General features: G+C 42.5%; 1 protein-coding gene across 1 annotated transcript in view; it reads right to left on the reverse strand.

Moving 5' to 3' along the window:
- dnajc7 (DnaJ heat shock protein family (Hsp40) member C7) overlaps window positions 1-25,370 on the reverse strand; it is a 45,042-nt gene extending 19,672 nt beyond the window's left edge. Inside the window, exons 1-4 of the mRNA XM_033035069.1 lie at window positions 25,214-25,370; window positions 4,608-4,696; window positions 2,294-2,418; window positions 330-443 (exon numbers count right to left, since the gene is read on the reverse strand). Of these exons, the coding sequence (XP_032890960.1) occupies window positions 330-443; window positions 2,294-2,418; window positions 4,608-4,696; window positions 25,214-25,284 (399 nt within the window). The 5' untranslated portion in view covers window positions 25,285-25,370. The remainder of the gene's footprint in view (window positions 1-329; window positions 444-2,293; window positions 2,419-4,607; window positions 4,697-25,213) is intronic.
- Between the last annotated feature and the right edge of the window lie 489 nt (window positions 25,371-25,859).

The raw sequence follows: 25,859 nt of genomic DNA on the forward strand, positions 1-25,859 counted from the left end.
ATGATGACGATGACATCCAATGTACATTTTGGTTCTCACTTTAATTTACAAGGTTGTTACACGATTGATTCTTTAAGCGTGCATCTAGAATGAAGTGTTCTTTTTCTAGATCTCATGCCGCAACAGTTTATGGGTTAACTTGCTTCTTTTCTCTTCGGAGAAAAATCATAAATGAAGTATAGTTACACAAAATTAAACTTTCATTAACATCAAAGTATCAAAGTCACAGAAATTGCAAGCAGTAGTCTTAAAACAAAAACAAGTAAGAATATAATGTCACAGAGTTGTAGATCAACCTAAAGCGACATTAGAAGTGATGTGCTCCTTACCTCAGTGACTGCCTGACTGTTGTCACATTCCAGTTCCAAAACTTTTTGAAAACACCGGCCGGCAGCCATGGCATTTCCCAAGGAAAGATGACATTTCCCCTCTCGCAGGTGACCCTAAAATTAAAACATAACTCTCCTACTTAGCTGTGTTTGAAAAATCAGCAACATGAAGAACAGCCCCCTACAGTATAGTATTTTTTGAAGGATCTCCCCCTCCCCTATTTCCAACAGATTCCAAAACTAAATGTACAATAGATTTGTTGGTCCATCAGGAACCCATAGAGAGGTAATGGCATAAACTGATAAGAAATAATAGAGCAGCTTCATTGAGAGTAAATTGGAGTTTTCATAAGATCATGTGATAGCAGAATTAGGCCATTCAGCCCATCAAGTCTTCTTCGCCATTCAATCATGGCTGATCGATCTCTCTCTCCTAACCCCATTCTCGTCTTCTCCCCATAATATCGGACACCCATACTAATCAAGAATCTATCTATCTCTGCTTTAAATATATCCACTGGTTTTGCCTCCACAGCTTTCTGTGACAAAGAATTCCACAGATTCACCACCCTCTGACTAAAGAAATTCCTCTTCATCTTCCTAAAAGAACATCCTTTAATTCTGAGGCTATGACCTTTAGTCCTAGACTCTCCCACAAGTGGAAACATCCTCTCCACATCCACAGTATCCAAATTTTGATAGTCTTTTTGCAAACCCATGCACATTTAGGGCTTTTTTTGGTTAATTTACTCCCTCACACAATGAGGATGTTGTTGGTAATTACAGCATTTACTATACATCCCCAATTGGCCTGAATCAGTAACTACATTGCTGGGCCTAGTGTTAAATAGAGGCTGGAGTTTGCAAGAATGGCCGATTTCTGTTCCTGTAGGACATCAGTGAATCTGCTATTTTTTAAAGTCGATCTGGATGCAATCTTTTTAAAAAAATCATTAGATTATTCAGTTTTAAATTCCCTAGCACCATTGTGGGATTGGAACAACAGTCAAGAAGTCTGATTGCTACTCCAGTAACACAGACATTTCGTTATTAAACTTGAATGTTACCATTTTGAGTTTTATTGGGCAATGGACAAGCGTTACTAAGCTTGGATTTAGCACTGGGATGAGTGGTGGTATGCATCACAAAATTTGTACCCCAGGGAGATGAGTGTATGGAACAAGCTGCGAGATGAGGTCGTTGAGGCTGGGACTATCCCAACGTTTAGGAAACAGTTAGACAGGTACATGGATAGGACAGGTTTGGACGGATATGGACCAAGCGCAGGCAGGTGAGACTAGGGTAGCCGGGACATGTTGGCCGGTGTTGGCAAGTTGGGCTTGTTTCCACACTGTATCACTTTATGACTCTAACCATTTCCATTGATACAGGTTTTGTTGCTGATTCTGTAATATACACACTTTAAGGCAGATAAGGCTTCAAGAAAATTGTGTCGTTTTCTTGAGCTTTTTCACAGGGTTATAATTAACAAGTATAGTAACAGCATTGTTAGTTTCCGGTAAAAATATCCTCATTAATTCACAGTTCAAAACAAACATGTGCAAATTGAATAAAACCAAGATGGATCCCAATATTTAGGCTCTAACTTAAACATCTGTATCAAAAATGAAACTGGAGGCTACTCGTAAAGGTTTTAACAGATGTGACCTCCAATGTCCTCAAAAATAATCATCACGTTTTAAGGAAATAATTCAGCACATTCCAAAAGTCAAACAATTCACAATGATCTGATTTGAGTGAATGCAAATGCTTTCATCCATCACACATATTTTTGGGTTGTCCAAAACCAAGCATATTTTAAGACAATGGATTTCCTTATTTGCCAATTGAAACAATACATGCAATGTGACCAATTTGAGGGAAGTATTTTATGTTATTTGGAAGAAAAAAAGGGTTTCGCTGCCTCCCTTCTCTTGGTTTCAGACTGATCATCTATGACATACCCTCATAAAAGTGTCATCCAGTCTCACAGCCTGCTGTGCATCTTCAAGGGCCTCCCGGAGCTTACCCATCATCATAAGTGTAGCTGCTCGGTTGCCATAGTAACTGGCACTTTTAGGGCAAATATCTGGGAAAGTAAAAGAACATGGAAAATAAGTTAGAGGCGTGGAATAAATTCCAAAACAAATGCTTTGTATGAAGACCACCATTTAATTTTCACTCATTTCATAGACATCTTTAAAAGTGGTTCTGGGGTGGTAGGAGGGGGAAGATTTACAACCAAAGTTGCTGATCAACGGACACAATCTCACTATGCAGTTTTGGGGGTTAGGGTACTTTAAGTTTTGTTAACTTAATTCTGCAGTAAAGAGCTAGTATCAGTAATAATGATAATGAAACTATCAAATTGAAGCAATTAAATAACCAGTGGCCAAATACATAGAAATGTGAATGATTCCTTTTAAATAACAGAACAATCAACTCAGTTCAAGGGCAACTGAAGTAGGATAATAAATGATGCTCTTGCTTGTGATGCCCATATCTGACGAATGGATTAAAAAAAATTGACAGCAAAATATCAGGCACAAGACCCATGAACATGTTTTAAACCTCGACACCTTAATTTACAAAATATTACCTACTAATCAATGCTGTGAAAAAATGTCAGGCACCTTTCCGGATTAACTAAAGCAAAACACTATCTCTATAGAACTTATATTCTCCTACAAAACAGTAATACTGAAATTAAACACGTGCTAAACATCAGCTTAGTTCACATTTTTACCTGTCACCCTTAAGTTACTCTGTTCTTAAAAACAAATGCATTTCCCATACTTGGAGGATGGGTGGGTGAATGGCAGCTGATGGTAAAGTACAATGCTGATGATTTTGTTTTTGTAGCGTAGTATTAGGGAACAACAAATAATCCACTTTTCATAAAATATTACTGAAGAATGGCCATTAATACATTATGTTTGTAACATTAACCAGAAGACAAATGTTTCACATCAATGCCCTATGCAGTTAATCCTACCTAGGAGCTATAATAGTAACATACACTGGATTTAACATGTTGAGAAATATATAACATTATGAGAGCCGTAGATAGGGTAGACAGTCAGAACCTTTTCCCCGAGGATGGAGAAATCAAATAATAGAGGGCATAACTTTAAGGTGAGAGGGGCTGTACAGTTCTATGTTCTAAATAAAAAAAAATACAATCTTTTTCTCACATTTTCTTCTTTCATTCCATTTGTTTTATGTCTGGATCAGGTGTCCTCAATTCTCTGCTACCTCACATTTGAGGCCATTCTTCATGGTTGCATTATTGACAATGAATATAGGCCATTTAACCAAGAGAGGCACCAGAGTCATGTCTGATCCTAGCCCTTTCGAACTTTCATGCATTTTCTTCCATGAGCAATGATGAAATAAGTGGTCCAGGGAATCCGAGTCCATTCGAGCCTTATAATTGCTAAAGCTATTTAACAATATTGAAAATGACGTTTCAATTTGCCTGGGTTTAACAAATTCCTTTGGCAAATTCTTCCTCAATTTGTGTGTGACACATTCTTTGCCAATTAAGTTAAGATAAATCACATTTTTGTTGAGTTTGGATCAACGTAAAAAATAGATGTAACCACTGTTTCTAGGTTTTGATCATTTTTGAATGGGTTTTAAAGTATTGCTCAATGGCCAGTGTCATTGTCACATGTGAATTTGTACAGTGAAATTCATTTTTGTATACAGTTCAGAATTAGTATCATTATACATAAGTACTTGGATACATATTAGATAAGCATCTCAGATACAGTACAAGTGTACAGTAGCAGTGCACTGAGACAGTATACAGAGTCGCCAGTTTCGCGCCATTTTCAAGTCCCGGTTGTTGTAAGTGCAAGGATCTTGATTTGGTATTAAATAGTCTCAATACGTGTATGACATTATATGGTTATGGCAAACTCCTATATCTATTCCCAAAATTTCTGCAGAGTGTTTTCCCGTATCAGCTTCTTTTCATTCAGATTATTACAAAATTGGAGTTCTATACTGCAGCAACCAAAAATAGTCGAAAAATATAAAAAATCTATCATATATAGAACATTTATAAAAGCAAAGAGGTGACCTTTTAATTGCAGCAGTTAATTAGAAATTTACAAATGACGGCTGAAACTAAATACTCCAGAGAACAACAGCAGTAAATTGGTCTAATTGAAGACCCGCTTTATCAGAGAACTGCTGCATCCATTTAAAGTCTGCAAGTTCCTCTTAAATCACTGCAGTGACATCAAATAATGGCTTAGGTCATATCCTTACCTATTGCTTTTGTGTAATAATTATATGCTTCGTTGTAGTCCTTCTTTGCGTAAAATGAATTTCCTTGTTCTTTAAATAATTCAGCTTCTCTGCAAAATTAAAAGACAGCTATTATTTTATGCATTCAATTATTGCCTTTCAATTGCTCTAAAACAAAACACAGTAAAATCAAATGCAGTAAGGAATTTTCTGGTTTACATAAGTGTTTCGCTCGAGAACTGTTCATAAACTGATTTCTCTGTGGGTTAGAAATGGCCGTTTTCTACAGTAACTCGTATTATAGCTCTCTATATAAACATTCAGATTCAATTTTAATTTTAATTGTCATTGTCAGTGTACAGTACAGAGACAACGAAATGCATTAGAATTCTTTAATTTCATTGAATAATCACCCTTATGGGCCTGTCCCATTTAGGCGATTTTTCAGGCGACAGTCATGTTGCCGACCGTCGCCTAAAAAACTGGCAACTGGAACGGCGACTGTCAGAGTGGAACACACACACATCGCTTCCTTCACCAGCCCGTTATGCAGGCAGGGAACAGGGCAAGCGGGGGTGCACTGTCCGAATGAAATTCACACGGTGCAAAGCCAAGGTGATACCACGATGAACAGGAAGGTTGGCGCTGTAATTAAGACATCTGAAGCACAGTGTACTGTAAATCCTTTAAAAGAGGGGGGGGGGGGGAGAAGGACTGGAGACAACTTTTAAGAAGCCAGAGATACACGGCTGTGAAGCTCGGTGGACATTTAACATTACTGGTCGGTTATCCTTAGTTCTGAAAACTACTGCTTATGTTTTTATTTCCCCAATGAAATACACCGATCAGCATCGGCTACAACCTACGAGAACCTTCAACCTCCTGGCGATCCACCTACGACATGAGAATTGTCGCTACTCGCCATGACGACTTCATTCTAGTCGCCGCTAATTTTTCCCCATGTTGTAAAATTTGCGGCAACCATAATGAGGCCGCGACTAGTGCCCACAATGCGGGAACTCCTCACGACCATGAAGGAGACTCCCCGGCAACCACCTGCATAGTCTCCTGCAGTCGCCTAAGTGGGACAGGCCCATTACACTACCCATAATTAAACTAATGGAATATGTACTGTATCCAGTCATTAATGAATATCATGAACCATTTTGTTATTATTAAAACCAGCTTGAAAAATGCTTTTAAAAAATGTGTTTGCGTAGAGTTGAATTCCTGCTGGACAAGTCATTCATAACATGGGACATGAAAGATTTCAATGACATATTTGCGCCTTTGAATGATGTAACTTCAATATGGTTGGACAATGGTGTTTGAGAAAGGAACCTGCCAGTCCTAATTGTGCGCTCTGATAATATGGTTGACATTTACATTCTTTGAAGTTGCTGTAAAACTGAAGACTCTTGACCAACCAGACAATGTTTTCTTAGGCTGACCAGATATGGGGAACAAAATAGTCTAAAACTATTAAATAAAACATATGTAGAGCATTTACAAAGGCAAGGGGAAGACAAAATCCCTTCCTGTGGTCTCCACATCCACAAACAATTGTAAAAAAAATAGCACAATGACAAAGGAGTGAATAGAGTAAGGCGATCAATAGCAATGAAGGCCCATGTATTCACCAAGTCCTATGCTTCCAGATTTCCATGCTGGTGTTAGGAACCAATCAGTAACATTTCGCAATTTGCAGCTCAGTACTGTATTACGGAGATCATAGAGACACCATGATCCACAGCCACGCTATTCTTCCCCCTGGCAGAGCGAGAGAGGACAATTGTAGGATTCTCAAGGACTGCTCACTTCACAATGATACCAAAACCCATTGCCTTGAGGCATGAGACCAAAATGCCGATGAAAAGGAGGAACGGCAGGAGATTTCAGTCCTTAAATGCTCACCCTGTCTCCCTATTTCCGAAAAAGTCAGGATGGAAATGTCTCGTAGCCAAAGTTGAGATGGAAAGAAAAATAAAAGTTGAAAATCTAGTTGGAATTAAAATTGCTGGGAACGAGCCAATATGTGGTGAATAAGTTAGCACTGAAAGCAAAAGATATTTCAAGTGACATCATGAGCAAAGTTTGTGAATTGTTGCATAGCCATTTTAAAATGTGACTCTCATTTCCAGCAAATTCTTTGTTGAGGGGAAAACAATTCGAGAAAAATAATGACCATAATGATAAATAAGCAAGAGGTATTTTTCCAGGACACATTGAGGCAAATAATTATGAGAAATAATGAATAATGATGGGATATTGTAAAGAGAAATGTCCCTAAAAGACTTTTGCAATGTCGCCTTAGTTGCAAGGAAATCAAGATGTCTGGCTGAAGTAACATAAATAAATACCACAGTACATGTATGTCCTTGACAAGTGTATGACATACCAAAGAGCTCCATCTATACATAGAAACAGTAATCTTAGAAGCCATCCCCGCATTTCCAGACTCCCAAATGGATTGGTAGATGGTAAAATTATACGCTAAACGAAAGACTCCTCAAAAAAAACGACTCCTTCTAGTAATGTTATATTTGTTTTTAATATGGGTTTGCCTGAAAAAAAAACCAAAACACCACCTTCATTTTAGTCACAGACATTAAGAGTTAACACAACAAACAATTGGCCTTCAAGTCAATTTGTTCGCCAAAAATGCATGGGTTTCGGCCCGAAACGTTGCCTATTTCCTTCACTCCATAGATGCTGCCTCACCTGCTGAGTTTCACCAGCATTTTTGTCTCCCTGCAATTAATGATGACATGGATAGAATACATTCAAAGAAATGATAAAGGGTAAAGGGTAAAGGGTTTAACCAGTTAAACCCAGAGACAATGCTTCAGGCGAATTTGATTTGATCGGTGGGGGTAACCTTTTAGTGCCACATTTGATTATAACTCAGTAACAATATAATGTTATTACTTTCCAAAGAATCCATCAGCAGCTAAAACTTTTATTTGATTGCTTTACAAATTAAAATACTACTTCTTGCGAGATCTTTGCCCTCATTAAAAATAGCATTTAGTAGAGGGGAACAGACAACCTATCTCATATGTCAACAGCAAAAACCCAGAATAGATTCTGACTTCGTTGAATGCAGATTAAAAGTCATTTTTACTTTACGAGCATAATATTAACTGCTGACATCTGGGTCTTTTGTGGTTAATAGCACTGAAATAAAGATGGTAATCTCCCAGGAATCAGCAGCAGCATCAATATTTAAAGGATATCTTTGGCACAAGTGATTCACAATTATGCTTCCACATGGTACCAGGCCATTCAATGCCAGATATGTTGAGTCATGGCTCAGAATTGCAGTGTAATGATAGGGCAGCACACACCTGGAACCAAGAAGAATTGCTCTCGAACCAATCTGCTCGAAACTAACCAAAAATGGTATCACCTAGAACTCCATCAATAGAAGCCATTGTTGCAACCTTTACATTATATATCTCGTAAGTACTTTTGGTTATTAATCTCATCCATTTCCATTTCTAATATCTTTGGGACGTCCATTTAAAGCAATACACACATTTAAGTAGTTGTGATTAAATCTCCCACTCTAAAGTGCTTCATAGCTCCCCAAACTCAACCACTCTCTCAAATTGATGGCCATTTTATATTAACTACGGCTGAATGTCCATGTAGTTGGTCCAGGAATCTCTCCACATATGGTCGGAAATGAATCGAATGCCTGGTGGTCAGAAAGTTGCAAGTTCAAATCCAACTCTAATCTAGGCTAATATTTCAGCACAGCACTGAGCAAGCATGTGAAAGATCCAATGGTACTTGCAAAGAAGAGTGTCCGAGCTTCTGTGATGTCCTGACTTATCTTTCAATCAACACCATCTTCTCAGTTACTTCATTCCTTCCAAATCAATCAGCAAAGATCTGCTCACTTATTCCCTAATGATTATCTAAACTCCAGTTAAATATCAGATTAGATGTAGATTAGTTTATTGGCTTATGTACCAGGGTGCGATGAAAGTCTTTGTTCACATGAAACCAGCAGAGTAAACAGAATACAGTAAGAAAAATACAGCACTAAATATAATGGTAACTGCAAAAAGCAGAATGGTAAATGTACAATAATAGAATAACCAATGAGATAGAGAGTTAGGAGTAAAGGGCCTGTCCCACTTACGTGTCCCTGGCACGCAAATTACGCGAACTCGTGGTCGCGTTGAGGCGCACGGGCATCGTATAACCGCGCGGGGCCGGTCCCGATTAGAAGCGCTGAGGGGTATGTAGTTGTGCGCGACATTGCGCGGGGCCCCAAAATTTTTGTAGTGAACAAAATCTTCGTGCGCCAACGACCTGTCGCGGAACTGACGGCCAAAGTGGGACAGGCCCAAGAGCCTGGCGCGACGCGACGTCTCACCTTCAACAGCAGCAGAAGCAGGCAAATGATCGTCGAACTCGGCCTGGGGCTCACGGCCGTTGCGGTCCGGATCCGCCCCCACTTCTACTCCCAGAGCGGGGCCAAGAAAATTGAAGATAGACACCAAATGCTGGAGTAACTCAGCGGGACCGGCAGCATCTCTGGAGAGAAGCAATGGGTGACGTTTCGGGTCAAGAACCTTCTTTTCAGACTGAAGAAGAGTCTCGACACGAAACGTCATCCATTGCTTCTCTCTAGAGATGTTGCCAGTCCCGCTGAGTTACTCCAGCTTTGTGTCCATCTTCAAATGACGTCACTCGCTACAGATGCTGTGCGTACGCATGTAATCGCGCCCGACCTTCGCGGGACCGTCACGGCTCAACGCGACCATGAGGTCGTGTAATTTGCGTGCCAAGGACACGCAAGTGGGACAGGCCCTTAAGAGTATATGGCAGCACCTCCGAGAATGGGGCGTGCAAGAGGTGATAGTTCAGGAGTTGAATTGCAGGACAGGTAGAAAAGGCATTAAGAACATCCAGTTGCAAGAGATGCCTTACATGACTTCGGCCTGTAATCACAATGGTATTCAGGACCTGCCATTGTAGCATGGCATCTACTTTTTGCAAGATTCTCTTGGCATCCCTTGTAGCCTTGGGGAGATCATACATCAGCACCAGTCACAGGAGAAGCAAAATGTCTCTCCATAACTCCTTATAAGATTAATCAGTGACATTCTCGTTAAGGTTTTTGAAAAATCACAGAAGTGGCTCACATTTTAAATTTGATGGCAGAATTTTGAATAATAAAAATAAATATGCGATGAGTAATTTGGATTTTTACCAACTACTCTGATGATTGAAAAAGTTTACAGTGTTGTACAAAGTCGGAAACATTTTTAACGCAGCTATAAGTACTAATTTGCAAATATTCTGTCTTTAAAATTTGAATTTGTGTGCATTACAATTCCTTGATTCTCTTCTACTGATATTTCTATTTTGTGTGTATCTTCTTTATTTCCTGTTTTGTTAGTTGCTTAAAATACTAATTATAAGTTGTACATTTTCCTTCCAGTGTGCTTTCTGGGAGAACCCATCAATTTAACTCACAGCTCAATTTGCTCAATGGCATCAATTTTGCTAAGGCCTTCAAATGTTATCTAGGTTATCATTACTGCTAGAAAATGGGAAATGCAAACCAAAAATCAACAGATCATTGTGAGAGTATTGTTAGGATCAGGGATGAGCACCATTACTTCAACTCTGTACGCAACATTGAGATCATCAGTTGTAGGAAGGAACTGCAGATCCTGCTTTACACCAAAGATAGGCACAAAATGCTGGAGTAAGGCAGCATCTCTGGAGAAAAGGAATACGAGACAATAGACAATAGGTGCAGGAGCAGGCCATTTGGCCCTTCGAAGTTTCGGGTCGAGACCTTTCTTCAGATTGCTTGATCCAAAACATCACCTATTCCTTTTCTGCAGAGATGTTGCCTGACCCATGAGTTGCTCCAGCATTTTGTGTTTATCATCGAGATCATTAGCTTTATTTCCATCTCGTCAAATACCTTTGCAATTCCAAGGATACCCATTCAACCAGGCTTTTTTCCCCCCAATAGTGTGGTTATATTGGAAACATAGTTCTGAATCTCTTTGCAGTGTTTTTTATTTGTATATGTGGTTTGCACAGATTTTTTAAGGAAACTAGTAAGCAAAGCTTCCACAGAAACGTTATGAAGAAGACCGGTAAATAAATAAATAAATAGATGGATATGGGTATATATGTATATATATATATTTACACACACACACACACGTAAATAAATAAATCTCGGGATGACTGATATAGAAATATAGAAAATAGGTGCAGGAATAGGCCCTTCAATATGGCTGATCATCCAAAATTAGTACCCCATTTCTGCTTTCTCCCCATATCCCTAAATTCCGTTAGGCCTCAGAGTATAACTATGTTGGGCTTCCAACAGACACCTGGGTGGACACGAGGAACTGCAGATGCTGGTTTATAAAAAAAGTGCTGGAGTAACTTAATAGGTCAGGCAGCCACTCTGGAAAACATGGATGGCTGACGCTTTGGATCAGAACCCTTCTTCAGACTGATTGTAGTCTGGGGGAAAAAGCTGGAAGAAGTAGGGGCAAGACAAATTCCAGCAAGTGATAGGTGGATACAGGGGAGGGGGATGTTTGATTGGAGGATGATTGAACAAAGGCCAGAGATGAAAAGACATGGTGTAAGATATGGGGATGAGGGTAGAAGAGGCACAGAATGTGAATCCAGAGGAAGGAATATAGGTGAAGGGGGGGGGATAAGGGGAAAGGAAGAAATGGTGCATCCAGGTGGGCCACGGGGAAGAGAGGAGCAGAGAAAGGAAATGGGCGAACGCCCAGGTAACATATTTTGTCAAGGCATGCTTCAGCCATTAAGGTAATGTATTTTCTTTGCTGTCATATCTGGCTAGTTCTTCTGATGCAAGATTTTCCTCCTGCAGCATTATCTCGATTGGTTTCCCTCAACAGACCTCAAACTGAATATTCCCAGTTTTCCTTTATTTTAAATTCCTGCAACTACTGTAGTCTGTGTCCGTCCCAGCAGTTTGTTTTCTTTTTACTGTCCTTATGCACCTCCCTCTATCTTGACACACTTCCTGATAGAACAACTATTCCACCACCGCTCAAATGGCACCCGCAACGTATGTGTCAACCTGGATAAACCTAGTCTCTATCCAATCACAGACATTCATTCTTCGCATCCCTTCCGTTCTCTGCACTTAAAAAAACCCTGTTTTCTCGAGTTAATAAGAACAAAAAATGCTGTGAATACTATGTAGCTCAAGACACATTTGTGCAAAGAGAAACAGAATTATCACTTCAGGTCAAAGACCAACAGAAAGGAAAAAGAGAGAAAAGAAGATTTTTAGGCTACAGGGAGGGTGGGGGAGAGGGATGTCTCCAAGAAGATTAAACCAGGTTGACTAGGGGCATAAACTATAAACAAAGATTTCTGGCCGGTGGGCAAATGGGAGCAGATGGAGAGTGAGAACATTGGAAAAAATGTAGATGTGGTGAAATGCTGAGCAGGAAGCCATATCTATCCTCCACTCCAGAGGAAAGAAAAAAAAGTGGGAAAAGAACCATGTCAATGTCACAAATGAATGAATGATACAGACAAATAGATACATAGAAAATAGGTGCAGGAGTAGGCCATTCGGCCCTTCGAGCCTGCACCGCCATTCAATATGATCATGGCTGATCATCCAACTCAGTATCCCGTACCTGCCTTCTCTCCATACCCCCTGATCCCTTTAGCCACAAGGGCCACATCTAACTCACTCTTAAATATAACCAATGAACTGGCCTCAACTACCTTCTGTGGCAGAGTTCCAGAAAAATGTTTTTCTCATCTCGGTCTTAAAGGATTTCCCCTCTATCCTTAAGCTGTGATCCCTTGTCCTGGACTTCCCCAACATCGGGAACAATCCTCCTGCATCTAGCCTGTCCAACCCCTTAAGAATTTTGTAAGTTTCTATAAGATCCCCCCTCAATCTCCTAAATTCTAGCGAGTACAAGCCGAGTCTATCCAGTCTGTCTTCATATGAAAGTCCTGACATCCCAGGAATCAGTCTGGTGAACCTTCTCTGCACTCCCTCTATGGCAATAATGTCCTTCCTCAGATATGGAGACCAAAACTGTACGCAATACTCCAGGTGTGGTCTCACCAAGACCCTGTACAACTGCAGTAGAACCTCCCAGCTCCTATACTCAAATCCTTTTGCTATGAATGCTAACATACCATTCGCTTTCTTCACTGCCTGCTGCACCTGCATGCCTACTTTCAATAACTGGTGTACCATGACACCCAGGTCTCGTTGCATCTCCCCTTCTCCTAATCGGCCACCAAATGAGATGCTATTCCTCGAGCTTGCATTGGACACCCTTGTAACAGTACAGTACAGACCAATGTCAGAGTGGGAGAGGGATGGAGAATTAAAGGTGGCAGGCAAAGGGTGGATTGAAAGCAAGAGCTCTGCAAAGCAATCACAAAATCTGCACTTGGATTTTCCAAACACTGAATGCAGTACACCATATTAGAAGTGAAGTGAATGTTTGGGTCCCTGGATGGTGGGAAGGGAAGATGGGAAAGGACATCTTGTTGTATCGCCTCTAGTTGCAAAATAAAGTACCGTGGGAGAGGTGGTTGATGGAAATAGAAGTGTGGTCCAGTGAGTCAGGAAGGGAATGTTCCCAGCCAAATACTCAAAAATGAACAAGGGTAGATGTATCTAGTGGTTCAAGCTTGGTGGGAATTGTGGAGAATGAGCTGATGAATGCAATAAATGCAACGCAAATAAAGTTTCAGTATCTGCAGTTTTTTTATTCTGCATTTGTTTACTCCCGTTTCCAATTCTGATGAAAGGTATGATACGATAAAACTTTATTCATCCCCGGAGGGAAATTGTGTACCTTGTGTGTTGACTGTCACAACTTATCCCCTGGGCAGAGGATTCTACACTAGAGTGCCCCCCCCCCCCCTACACCGGGTCCCCCTTCATTCTCCCACTGTCCCTCACAGTGGTTCACCCCAAGTCGGGTCCTCCATTGTTCTTCACGGCAGTTCCCCCACGCTGAGACGGCGTTGTCTTCCCCTCCTCACCCCTCACACTCATCGACCACAAGGCCCCACCACCACTGAGGCTCCCGTTGCCCCCACTGCCGCCTGCGAGTCCCCCACTGCCACCACACAGGCACCCATCGCCGCCTCCAGCTGAGGCTCCTTCGGCCCAGACAGGCCTCGTCGCCCGGCTTCACTGCAGTCCCCTGCGAGGCCTGTGGGGCGAGTTGGACCTACCGGGGCGCGTTCTGGTCTTCGGTCGTTGTAATCATTTCTCTCTCCAAACACACTGCCTCACTTGTTGTGTTACTTGTTTTTGAATTTCGATTTTATTTAAGGATTGATTCAAATGTTTCAGGTTACCAAATGCCATGATAGTCTCAGAACTGCACAGCTCCTCAAAACCAGATTTATATAATTACCGTGTTTTCTCCTCATTGTTTACACAGGTTACATGTTAGGCAGTTGTTGTATGAGTTCCTTCATACAACAACAACAAAAAAAAAACAGGTGGTTGGAAAGATGATAACACTTTGCTGGCATAATCAACATCTTGTGTAACTAATGGTAATGGGAGTCACAGGTCATGAAAGAACCCAAGGTCGTGTTCATAACACCCAAGGTCTTCAACCAGGCCAACTTCAAGATTGTGCTACCAAAATACTATCAGCATCTCGAGAACAACTGGAAACATTTAGTTTAGCTGATAATTCAAAATAGTAATTTGCATCATATTAATTATATAGAAAAGATTAATTTGTAATGTTTTAGTAAACGATTATTGTTGAACAATGTAAGAGTGACAGGAAATAATATGACTAGTAGAGCCAACAGAGACCCAGATTCAATCCTGACATGGGTGCTGTCTGTGTGGATTTTGCATATTCCTCCTGTGGACTGTATTACCTCCTGATGCTCCTCCCCCATCCCAAGGACGTGTAGGTTGGTAGGTTATTTGGCTACAGTAAATTCCCCTAGTGTGTGGGTGACTAGTAGAACCTGTGGAGAGTTGATGTGAATTTAAAAACTATAAAAATGTAATGAATGTAGATTAAGTTTAAATGGATAGTTGATAGTTGATCTCTCTCTCTCTCTCTCTCTCTCTCTCTCTCTCTCTCTCTCTCTCTCTCTCTCTCTCTCTCTGCCTTTGTGAAAACTGCAACTTGAATTACTATCTCCACATTCACAAATCATCCTTGGTGTGAACATGTAACAGTTATGTGTAACTGATCCGCCAGACATCACAAGGCGATGTAAACAGTTGCAGGAAATGCAAACTAACTCAGTTAAATTTCACAATGTTAATTGCCTAAATTAATGACAGCAATGGTCACTAGTGGGATTGTTTATTGTGAGTTTTGCTGAAGTTTGCCTAAAGTTTCAAAAAGATGAGATTCATCAAAATAGAGAAATAGATACATTTGCTAATATACTTTAATATGAAAGAAGACCTCCACAGCTAATGACATAGGAATTCTCACTATATTAGAGAAAAATCCCCAAACACCTGCCGACAGATCAGAGACTCCAGGAGTCAGGTGTGGATTTGTCAATGACCACTGTCCACAGAAGACTTCATGAAAAGAAATACAGAGTCTACACTGCAAGATGTAAACCACTGGTTAGCCGCAAAAATAGGATGGCCGGGTTACAGTTTGCCAAGAAGTACTTAAAAGAGCAACCACAGTTCTGGAAAAAAGGTCTTGTGGACAGATGATATGAAGATTAACTTAGAGAAGGAGCTGCCCAAGATCCAAAGCATACCACCTCATCTGTGAAACATGGTGGTGGGGGTGTTATGGCCTAGGCATGTATGGCTGCTGAAGGTACTGGCTCACTTATCTTCATTGATGATACAATTGCTGATGGTAGTAGCATGATGAATTCTGAAGTGTATAGACACATCCTATCTGCTCAAGAAAATTGAAGGGGACTAGCCCCCAAAACAAGCATAAACTAAAGATGGTTGCAATACAGGCCTGGCAGAGTATCACCAGAGAAGACACCCTATAACTGGCGATTTGTTTGCTGACATAAACATGTGCAATCCTAATTAACAAGGGCAAAAGAACAATATTCAAAAGTGGAAACTCTGAATGCTTCTCTCCCTCACATCCTGGACAAAGACTTCCGAAGAAAAACAGGGATCAACCGAAGGTATCACGTGAACCTTGTAGACTCAGTTCTACATTGCGCAGTGAGCTACCCAACCAAAGCAATGGGGGCATTCAAGGAAAAAAAACTATCTTCAGGAATCCATTAGGAACCCTCTACAGCCAGAGCAAGTCGGAAAGAATTTTCCAAACTGAAATATAATTGATTGTTCCTAACTGTAGAATGATTAACAATATAACCTTGTTTCAACTCAATTACGTATTACAATTAGAATTCAATAAACTGAAATAGTGTCATGTATCTAACAGCCTATACGAAGATGTGAAGTGTTGATTGAGTTGTTTCCATGGAGCTGTAACCTAATTTGAGGAAGTACATTCTTGCTATTGAGTGCAGCGTAGGTTCACAAAGTTAATTCCTGGGATGGCGGGACTGTCATATGATGAAAGAAAAGAGCGACTGGGCCCGTTTTCACTGGAATTTAGAAGAATGAGAGGGAATCTTATAGAAACATATAAAATTATTAAGGGATTGGACACGCTAGATGCAGGAAACAAGTTCCCGATGTTGGGGGAGTTCAGAACCAGGGGCCACAGTTTAAGAATAAGGGGTAGGCCATTTAGAACTGAGATGAGGAAAAACTTTTTCACACAGAGTTGTGAATTTGTGGAATTCTCTGCCACAGAAGGCAGTGGAGGCTGATTCACTGGATACATTCAAAAGAGAGTTAGATAGAGCTCTTAAGACTAGCAGAATCAAGGGGTAAAGGGAGAAGGCAGGAACAAGGTACTGATTGTGGATGCTCAGCCATGAAGGACCAAATGGCCTACTCCTGCACCTATTGTCTATGTATCTATGTAACCACCCTTTGTCTCCTGAAGCTCTAAGATGATGTAATTTAACTTATTTAGCTCCATGTCAACAGAGACCAGTAAAATCTCACCATGATAGGCCATTTCAGTGAAATGAAAGTTTTCCTAAACCAATTGAAATGGAGAAAATGATAAGAAATGACTTAATGAACCCATTAACCAATTGGGCCAAAGAGTCTGCTTCTGTGCTGTGATCCAATGATACTAAAGTTTGAAATAAATGGGGATAATCTACTTTCATAGGTTGGTGAATTGGAAATTAGTAAACTTAATGTTTATGAGTAAATCCCAATATGCACGTCTCTAACTGAATATATGGTCCTCTATGTACTTTTCACTACAGGTGCACAACCTTTTATCCGAAAGCCTTGGGACCAGACACTTTTCGTAATTCAGAATTTGTCGGTCTTCGGAATGGAAATTTTTTAGCGTAGATTTTAATGGCTGGCTCAGTGGTAGAGTGCTCGGCTCATATCCGCAAGGTCACGAGTTTGCGCCTTGATCCTGGCAGTTACTCGATCGCGAGTTTGAGTCTTCAATGTCGTTTTTTCTTGCAGAATAAATGTTTGTATGAAATACAGTGTAGAAGTGTACTGACTGTGTGGGCAGAACTTTGGAAGTGATTGCCCACCAGTCTAAAAAGCCGCTGTGTCTCCCTGTCCCTGGGATAGCAGGGGGCGATCAAACAGCACAATACCCCCCTCGCCCTCCAGAGGAATCCGCTCCCCGATGGGCCGCTACCAAAGATCATAGAGGAGCTCCTCTATGATCTTTGGCCGCTACAGCGACAAGTGGCAGTTCGCCCACAGCCCGAGCTGCGCCCCCTCATCCGCCACCCCAAGAACAAGACGTACCTTGCACACCATCAGCTTCTGCCCCTACGTGTTCCTCTGGAGTTGGAGCGGGGCTGGGCTGGAGTTGCTGCTGACTGTGGGTCTCTGGGATCTCTGGGATCTCCGTGCTTGCAGTGGGCCTGGGGGTCGGTGGGCGGCGGTGGGAGCTGTGGACCTACGGACCTACCTCCGTGGAGCTAGCCAGCTTCGGAGCGTTGAGAGCTGCGGGGGCGAGCTGCTGCGACCCGACTCCGGTGGATGGTGACACCGGGAGCTCGCGGGTCTCCGGTGGGAGACTGCTTTGCGGGGCACCGGCAGTGGCGACTTCTCCCGCCCGAATTACGGGGTTGAGAGCAAACATCATAGAGGTTGAGAGTGACCTGGAGGGGGGCCTTACAACGCCCGGCGCGGCTGTAAATTGCCGCGGACTTGCTAGCGCCCGCCGGGGGCTCCAACATCAAGACCGGGGCAGGGCCCTACATCTCCCGGCGTGGCTTTGAGTGGCCGCTCCCCGATGGGCCCCTACGACGCCCCGAGCTGCGCCCCGTCATCCGCAACCCAGGTTCCTCTGTAGTTGGAGTGGGGCTGGGCTGCTGTTGGCTGTGGGTCTCTGGGATCTCCATGCTTGCGGTGGGCCTGGGGGTCGGTGTCCAATTGGTCCTGGCACGGTCCTGCTGCAATCGCCGACGTGAAGACAGTGCAAAGCCCCCGCGCCGGTGCAATGGGCGGGGAGCTGGAGAGGGGAGGGAAGGGGTCACACACATGGCCGGGAAGCAGAGGGGTGTAGGTGAGGTGAAACTGAAGCGAGCGACAATCTGCTGCTGCCTGCCCCGCTGAGTTAAAAAGTTCCCACGCAAGACTCACGAAACACTGTATATCGTGAGTCTACCGTGGGAACTTTTTAACTCAGCGGGCAGGCAGCAGCATATTGTCAATTATTAACCCTCCCGCGCAATATACCCTCATCTTCTCTTTTATGAATGGGGATTTAGTTCCCCTTTCTTCGAGGACCGACCGGAGGTTCCGCTGTCACCTCTGCGGGCCGCCCTCGGTGAACGTTTTCAAGGACCTTTCTTCAAGGACCGAAAAAATGGCCGCTATTCGGAGGTTTTCGTTATTTGGATCTTCGGATAAAAGGTTGTGCACCTGTATCAATGTACAAATCCCTGTCTATACAGTGCATGGCAGAGCTCAGGGCAATAGTGGAGAGAAACCTAGGGGTACAAATGCATATTTCCTTAGCGGTAGTGGCACAGATAAACAGGACGGTGAAGATGATGTATGGCAATCTTGTTTTTAATCCGTTGAGGCATTGAATACAAGAGTTGGTGAGACTGCACTTGAAGCATTGTGTGCAGTTCTGGTTGCATGCTATAGGACAGATTAAGCTAGAGAGAACGCAGTAAAGATTGCACAAGAAAAGTAGTTTACCAGGATGGGAGAGATTGAGTTATAATTTAAAACTGGGTAGGCTGGGGCTGTTTTCTCCGGAGCAAGGGAGGCTGAGAGGTTATCTTACAGAAGTTTATAAATTTGTGAGACTTTTTTTGGGGAAGTATAAAACTAGAGGGCATAGTTTAAGGTGAGCAGGGGAAAATGAAAGGGAATCTGATGGGCAAATTTTTCCACATAGTGGCTGATGGGTATATGGAATGAACTGTCAGATAAAGTGGCAGAGGCAGGTATAATTACAATTTTTTAAAGAGACATTTGGACATACATGGATAAGAAAGCTTTTGGGGATATGGGCCAAATGCAGGCAAATGGGACAAACTGAGGTAGGTGCCTTGATTGGAATGGATGAATTGGGCTGAAGGGCCTGTTTCAATGCTGTATAACTGACTCGGTGATATTGCCTTTAAAGTTTGAAATAAATGGGAATAATCTACTTTCATAAACTGATTAATTGGAAATGAGACATCAACATAAATTTAGGACCATCGTAAATTAACAGAGAGTGTTTTCTTTAGAGAATTGTTAGAGCATGTGATGCCCTACAGGAAAAGATGATGCAGAAAATTTATAACAACGTTTAAAATACAAAATAGAAAAATGATAATAATTTAAAAGCCCATAATCAGTTGGTAAAAAGGATCTGAAATTAGTTTGATTATAGAAGACAGAAGGATGTTTTTCGTTCTGAGGGTCTGACATGAGGTGTTCATCAAAGGTTAGCATTGGGACCTCTATTTTTTGTCATATATATTTATGATTTGGACAAAAATGTAAATGATATGATCAGTATATTTGCAGATGGCATGAAAATTGGTGGAGTTGTGGATAGTGAGAAAGGTTATGAGAAAGGACACAACAGGAATCAGATCAGTTGGAAATTTGGGTGGGAAATGGCAAGGAGATTTTAATCTGGACCAGTGTGAGGTGATGCATTTTAGGAAGTCAAATGCAAGATAAATGTTTACAGTCCCTACAGAGCATTAATGTACTAGAGATATCTTGGAGTGAACACCATAGTTCTCTGAAGGAGGCAATACAAGTGGATGGGGTAGTAAAGAAGGTCAAGGCACTTGGTCAAGGCACCTACTATAAAAGTTAGAAAAAGGGTCTCGACCCGAAACGTCACCCATTCCTTCTCTCCAGAGATGCTGCCTGTCCCGCTGAGTTACTCCAGCAGTTTGTGTCATTCTTCGATTTAAACCAGCATTTGCAGTTCTTTCTTACACATAAAAGTTGGAGAATCATGTTGCAGCAGTATAGAACTTTAGTTAGATCAGATTTGGAGCAGTGCATGCAGTTCTGATCACCACACTGCAGGAAGGATGTGGAGGCTTTGGAGGGGATTCAGAAAAGGTTTATTAGGATTTTGCCTGGATTGGAGTATATTAGCGACAATAAAAAGTTGAGCAAACTTGGATTCTTTTTTCTGGAGTGTCAGAGGCTGAGAAGAATTTTGACAGAATTTTAGAAAATTATGAGAAATATAAATGGGTGACAGTTAAATCTTTTTTCCCCCCAAGATGGAAACATCAGATACTAAAGGGCATAGGTTTAAGGTGATAGGGGATAACTTTAACATACATTTGTCACGCAACGTATTATTTGTACAGTGAGTGGTAAGTACCTGAAATGCACTGCCAAGGGAGATGCAGAATCAGACATGACATCAACATTTAAGAAAACAAGCAGGCAGGGAATAGCGGGATATGGACCATGTACAAGCAGATGGGATAGTTTAGGATCATGGATAGCACAGACATGCGGGTTGAAGGGCATGCTCCTGTTCTGCACTGTTCTATATAGAATAATGGCAAGAAAATTGCTAAACAGGTCATTCAATCTACAAATATAACCCTCAATGCATAATTCTTTCAGAATCTGAACGTAAAAAAATATACAGGTGATAAAAATGTGCACAGGACCGTACAGACTATCAAATGGAAAGTGCATAGTTCTATGAAAACATAGTGGAAGCATACTACATTATTTTACATTGAATATTGCAAGGAGTAAACAATTTTGTAAATAAAAACCTACATTTGAGATAAGCTCCGTATTACTGAAATATTGAGGAACATCAAAATGAGTGACATGGAACTTTGGAAAGGGAATTGGTCATTCAGTTCCTAGAGGTAGTTCTGCTTTACTCTTTAGTTAGTTATGTCCACAAACTTCAGCTACATCCCATAGAAACACAGCAGGCAGGTGGGGGGCATTCAGGTCTGTGCAACCATTCAAGGTAATCATGGCTGTTCATCCATTTCAGTGCACTGTTGCTACTTTCCTCCTATATTCCTTAACCCCTGTAGCATTAATAAATACATCTAATTTCTTCCTGAATATACTTCATGACAGTCTCCTTTCTCTTCAATGGTAGATAATTCCACAGGTTCACCACCGACTCGACAAAGACATTTCACCAGATCTGTTTTAAATGGCACACCCTGAATCCTGCAGCTGTGATTCCAGGTCCTGGCTCTCTAATCATCAGGAATAAATAGTCTGTCTAATCCCGTTAGAAACATATGTTTCTGTGACATTCCCTCTCATGCTCCAATACTCAAGGCCGAATCGACCCAATCTCCCTCAAGCATCCATTCTTTATAGTAAAACTTTGTTGCATCCTCTCTGTGACGAACTTCCTTCCTCAAATAAGACGTCCAAAATATCCACATGAAACTCCGGCATCTCACGAAAACTCCAGCTTGTGCACTGAAGGCCATCATACCATTTGCCGTCCCAATCACTTGCCGTACCCGGATGATTCATTTCACTGACAGGCAAACAAGGACACTCAGGCTTCACTACACACTCCCCTTTCCCAATCCATCGCCATATTTAGATAATAATCAACCTTTACATGTTTGCACCAAAGTGGATAACATTATATTTATCCACATTAAACTGCATCTGTAATGCATTTGTCCAACTTGTCTAAATTACAATGGAGCCCATTTGCATCCATCTTTCAATTGATATCTCTCAGTTTTGTGTAGGAAAGAACTGCAGATGCTGGTTTAAATCGAAGATAGACACAAAATGCTGGAGTAACTCAGCGATAAAGGCAGCATCTCTGGAGAGAAGGAATGGGTGACATTTTGGGTCCCGACCCTTCTTCAGAACTCCGTTTTGTGTTGTCGGCAAGCCTGCAAGTGTTATTTACTTTCCTCACCCAAATCATTGATGATATGTAATGTAAATAGCTCGGCCCTGTTCACTGATCCATGTGGCACTCCACTAGTCACCGTCTGCCCACCTGCTTATCCCTACTCCCATTTCCTTTTAGTCAACAACTTCTCAATCCATCCCAGTATATTACACCCTAAATCCCATGTGCTTTAATTCAGCACCTAAATCTCTTGTGAGACCTTATCAAAAGCTTACTGAAATACAGTATCGCTATTGATTTTCCTTATCTATTCTACCAGTTACATCCTCAAAACAAAATTATCAGATTCCCCGTTGATAAACTAATACCGATTCCGTTCACTCCTGTTGTGCTCTCCAAATGTTCTGCTAGTATAATATACACCAGCATTTTTATAGTTATATAATAGACACCAGCATTTTCTCTGCCAATAATGTTAGGGTTATTGGTCTATAGTTACCTGTAACTCCCACTCCTTTGATTTTCAAATATTAGGCTTACATTTGGCAGTCTGCAAACTTCAGGAACTACTTCAGGGTCAAAGCATATTGAATGATGATCAATATATTTACTATTCCCAGAGCCTCTTCCTTTAGTATTATGGGATACAGAGTAATAGGCCATGAGAAACTGTCAGCCTTTAGCTTCATTAATTTCCCCAGCACTACCTCTTTATTAAGAGCGATCTTCTTCAGTTTGTCCCATTCATCAGACCTTTCGTTTCTAAACATATTTGTGAAGTTATCTGTCCTCCTTTAGATAAAGGAGGACAGATAACCAATAAATCTAAAGTACGTTTAATTGCTCAGCAATATATTTATTTACAATCGCAGCTCCCCCCATCCCCCACACACACATCACTAACAATAGGGGATCTACTCTAGAATCAGAGTCACGCAGCACGGAAACAATCTTACCATTGCTGACCAAAGTGCCCCATCTAAGCTAGTCCCATTTACCTCCATTTGGCCCATGTCCCTCTAAACATTTTCTATCCATGTACCTGTCTAAATGTATTTTAGATGCTGTTATTATACCTACCTCAACTATTTCCTCTGGTAGCTCATTTCATATACTCATCAACTTCTGTGTCAAAAAGTTGCCCCTCAAGTTCCTATTAAATCTTTTCCGTCTCACCTTAAATCTATGCCCTCCAGTCCTTGAGTTCAAGAGAGTTTATAGTCATACCATTACCCTGGGAAAAGGGCTGTGTGCATTCATCCCAACATTGATCCTGGGGGGGGGGGGGGGCGGGAAGAGGAAAGGAAGGGGTGGAGCCAGTGGGCTGAGGGAGAGCTGAGAAGGGGAGGAGAAATTAAGGACTACCTGAAATTAGAGAAGTCAATGTTCATACCGCTGGGGTGCAAACTGCTCAAGCGAAATATGAGGTGCTGCTCCTCCAATTTACGGTGGTCCTCACTCTGGCCGTGGAGGAGGCCGAGGACAGAAAGGTCGGATTTGGAATGGGAGGGGGAGTTGAAGTGCTGAGCTACCGGGAGATCAGGTTGGTTATTGCGAACCGAGAGGAGGTGTTCGGCGAAGTGATCGCCAAGCCTATGCGATGTAGAGCAGCTGACATCTAGAGCAGCGGATGCAATAGATGAGGTTGGAGGAGGTGCAGGTGAACCTCTGCTGCAGCTGGAAAGATTGCTTGGGTCCTTGAAAGGAGTCAAGAAGTAGCATTTCTTGTGGTTGCAAGGGAAAGTGCCCGGAGAGGGGCTGGTTCGGGTGGGAAGGGACAAATTGACCAGGGAGTTACGGAGGGAGTGGTCTCTGCGGAAAGCAGACAGGGGAGGAGATAGGAAGATGTGGCAAGTGGTGGGGTCACGTTGTGGCAAGTGGTGGCGAAAATGACGGAGGATTATTTGTTGTACGGCTGGTAGGGTGGAAGGTGAGGACAAGGGGGACTCTGTCCTTGTTACGAGTGGGGGGGATGGGGAGTGAGAGTAGAGTCACGGGGTATAGAAGAGACCCTGATGAAAGCCTCATCTATGGTAGAGGGGAACCCCTGTTCCCTGAAGAATGAGGACATCTTCATAAGAAATATTTTTCCGTTGATTTTTTAAGAACATTATATCTAAAGGGAAAGTGGCTGGGCTATAACTAATAAACCCTCTAATCCAAGCATCATTCTGGATGGGCTGAGACCTGTCTGAAGAAGGGAACCTATTCCTTTTCTCCAGAGATGCTGTCTGACCCGCTGAGTTACTCCAGCTTCTTGTGTCTATCTTCAGTTTAAACCAGTATCTGCAGTTTCTTCCTATACATACATCATTCTGGTAAACCTCCTCTGCCTCCTTTCCAAACCCTCCACATCCTTCAATGGGGCTGTTTCTATTACCAAACGAAAATCCATCAATGCAGTGAGTAATCTTTGGTTGTAGTGAAGTCTGGGACATTTTGACCATATGTACTGATCGAATAAATCAATGCAGAACCATTTGAGACCTTGAAAGGATTTCTAGGTGATATACAAAGTTGATGTCTGGAAAATTACAAGTAGCATATTAATATCTAATGTGCAAGGTTCTAGTGGAAGGTTCTAGTCTTTCATGGAGGCAAGATTCCCGTATCCTTCTTGATACAAATTCCCACGTGGGTATTGACAGCACCAGAAACAATTAGATTGCTTCTAATCTCAAACTACAGTGATTTATGAATTGGCTATTATAAAATCTGCCTTAATTATCAGTGTCGCCCACAAATAAATACGTATACAAATTACAATCGCGATCTATCGCCAAATAGGAACAACATAAACAAAAGGCAGTTACAACATCAGAGTTTAAATATAATCAAATGTTTTAAGTAACATGAAGGCTCCGCGTTATAAACTGGAGTGTGGGGATCATTTTAAATGAATACTTGAGGGGATTGAACGCTATTTTCGTTCAAATCTCAGGCTGTAGTTTCGTTTAGGGATCGGGGCCCAGGTCTTGGATTCAGCCTCGGACTTTCTTCGCAGCGGTTGCCGTTTCCAGGTGCATTGGAAGCGGTTCGATGCCCGTGTGGTGATCGGCGCTGGTGGCCCGGGGCCGCAGCTTGTCCCCCGGCTCTCGTTCACCGTTAGGCCGCGGCTCGGCTTCCCCTCTAGGCCGGCGGCCTGGCCTCCTCCATCCCCACTCAGCCGGGCTCTCCCCTCCGGGGAAGGAGGGTTCCCGGCTCCCCCGTCAACCACGTCCCTCCCGTTACCTCTCCATGTCCTCCTCCGACATCGCGCCGGGCTCCGGAGCCATCGCCACATCGCAGTCACCGGCCGCCATTTCCAGCACCTGTAGCCGGGCACCGGCTTCCGGAACAAGGAGGGGAGGGGGGACGGCCCAAGAGCAGCCCCGCGGGAGGAGCGGCTGTACTAGCGCCGCTGCCGGGACGGTGCTGCCCCTGCCGCTGCCGGCTGGTACTGCCTCCCACCACTGTCCCCGCCGCTGCCGGCTGGTACCTTGTACCTCCCCAAGAGTCCACCAGGGACTATACTGGAAGTTGGACAATTTTACACTGGACAATTTTTTATATTCTGGGTGGTACTGCTGGAAGGCTGGTTATGCCAACGCCGCTGCCACCTGGTACCGCCCCCACCACTGTCCCCGTCGCTGCCAGCCAGTGCTACTTCCTGGCGCCTCTGGCAACGACTCTCGGCAATATTAGCACTGGCAATGGTTGTGTCAATTCATGTAGCACTGACAATGGGTTGTGTTAATTCTCACAGCAGTGGCGGCAATGGTTAACATCAATACTGCCAGCACTGGCAAAGGTTGGTGTCAGTACAATCAACACCGGCAATTCATGTAGCACTGGCAAAGGTTGGCATCAGTACTGCCTGCACTGACAATGGTTGGTA

The sequence above is a fragment of the Amblyraja radiata genome, chromosome 16 (assembly GCF_010909765.2).
Source record: "Amblyraja radiata isolate CabotCenter1 chromosome 16, sAmbRad1.1.pri, whole genome shotgun sequence".
Lineage (NCBI taxonomy): Eukaryota > Metazoa > Chordata > Chondrichthyes > Rajiformes > Rajidae > Amblyraja > Amblyraja radiata.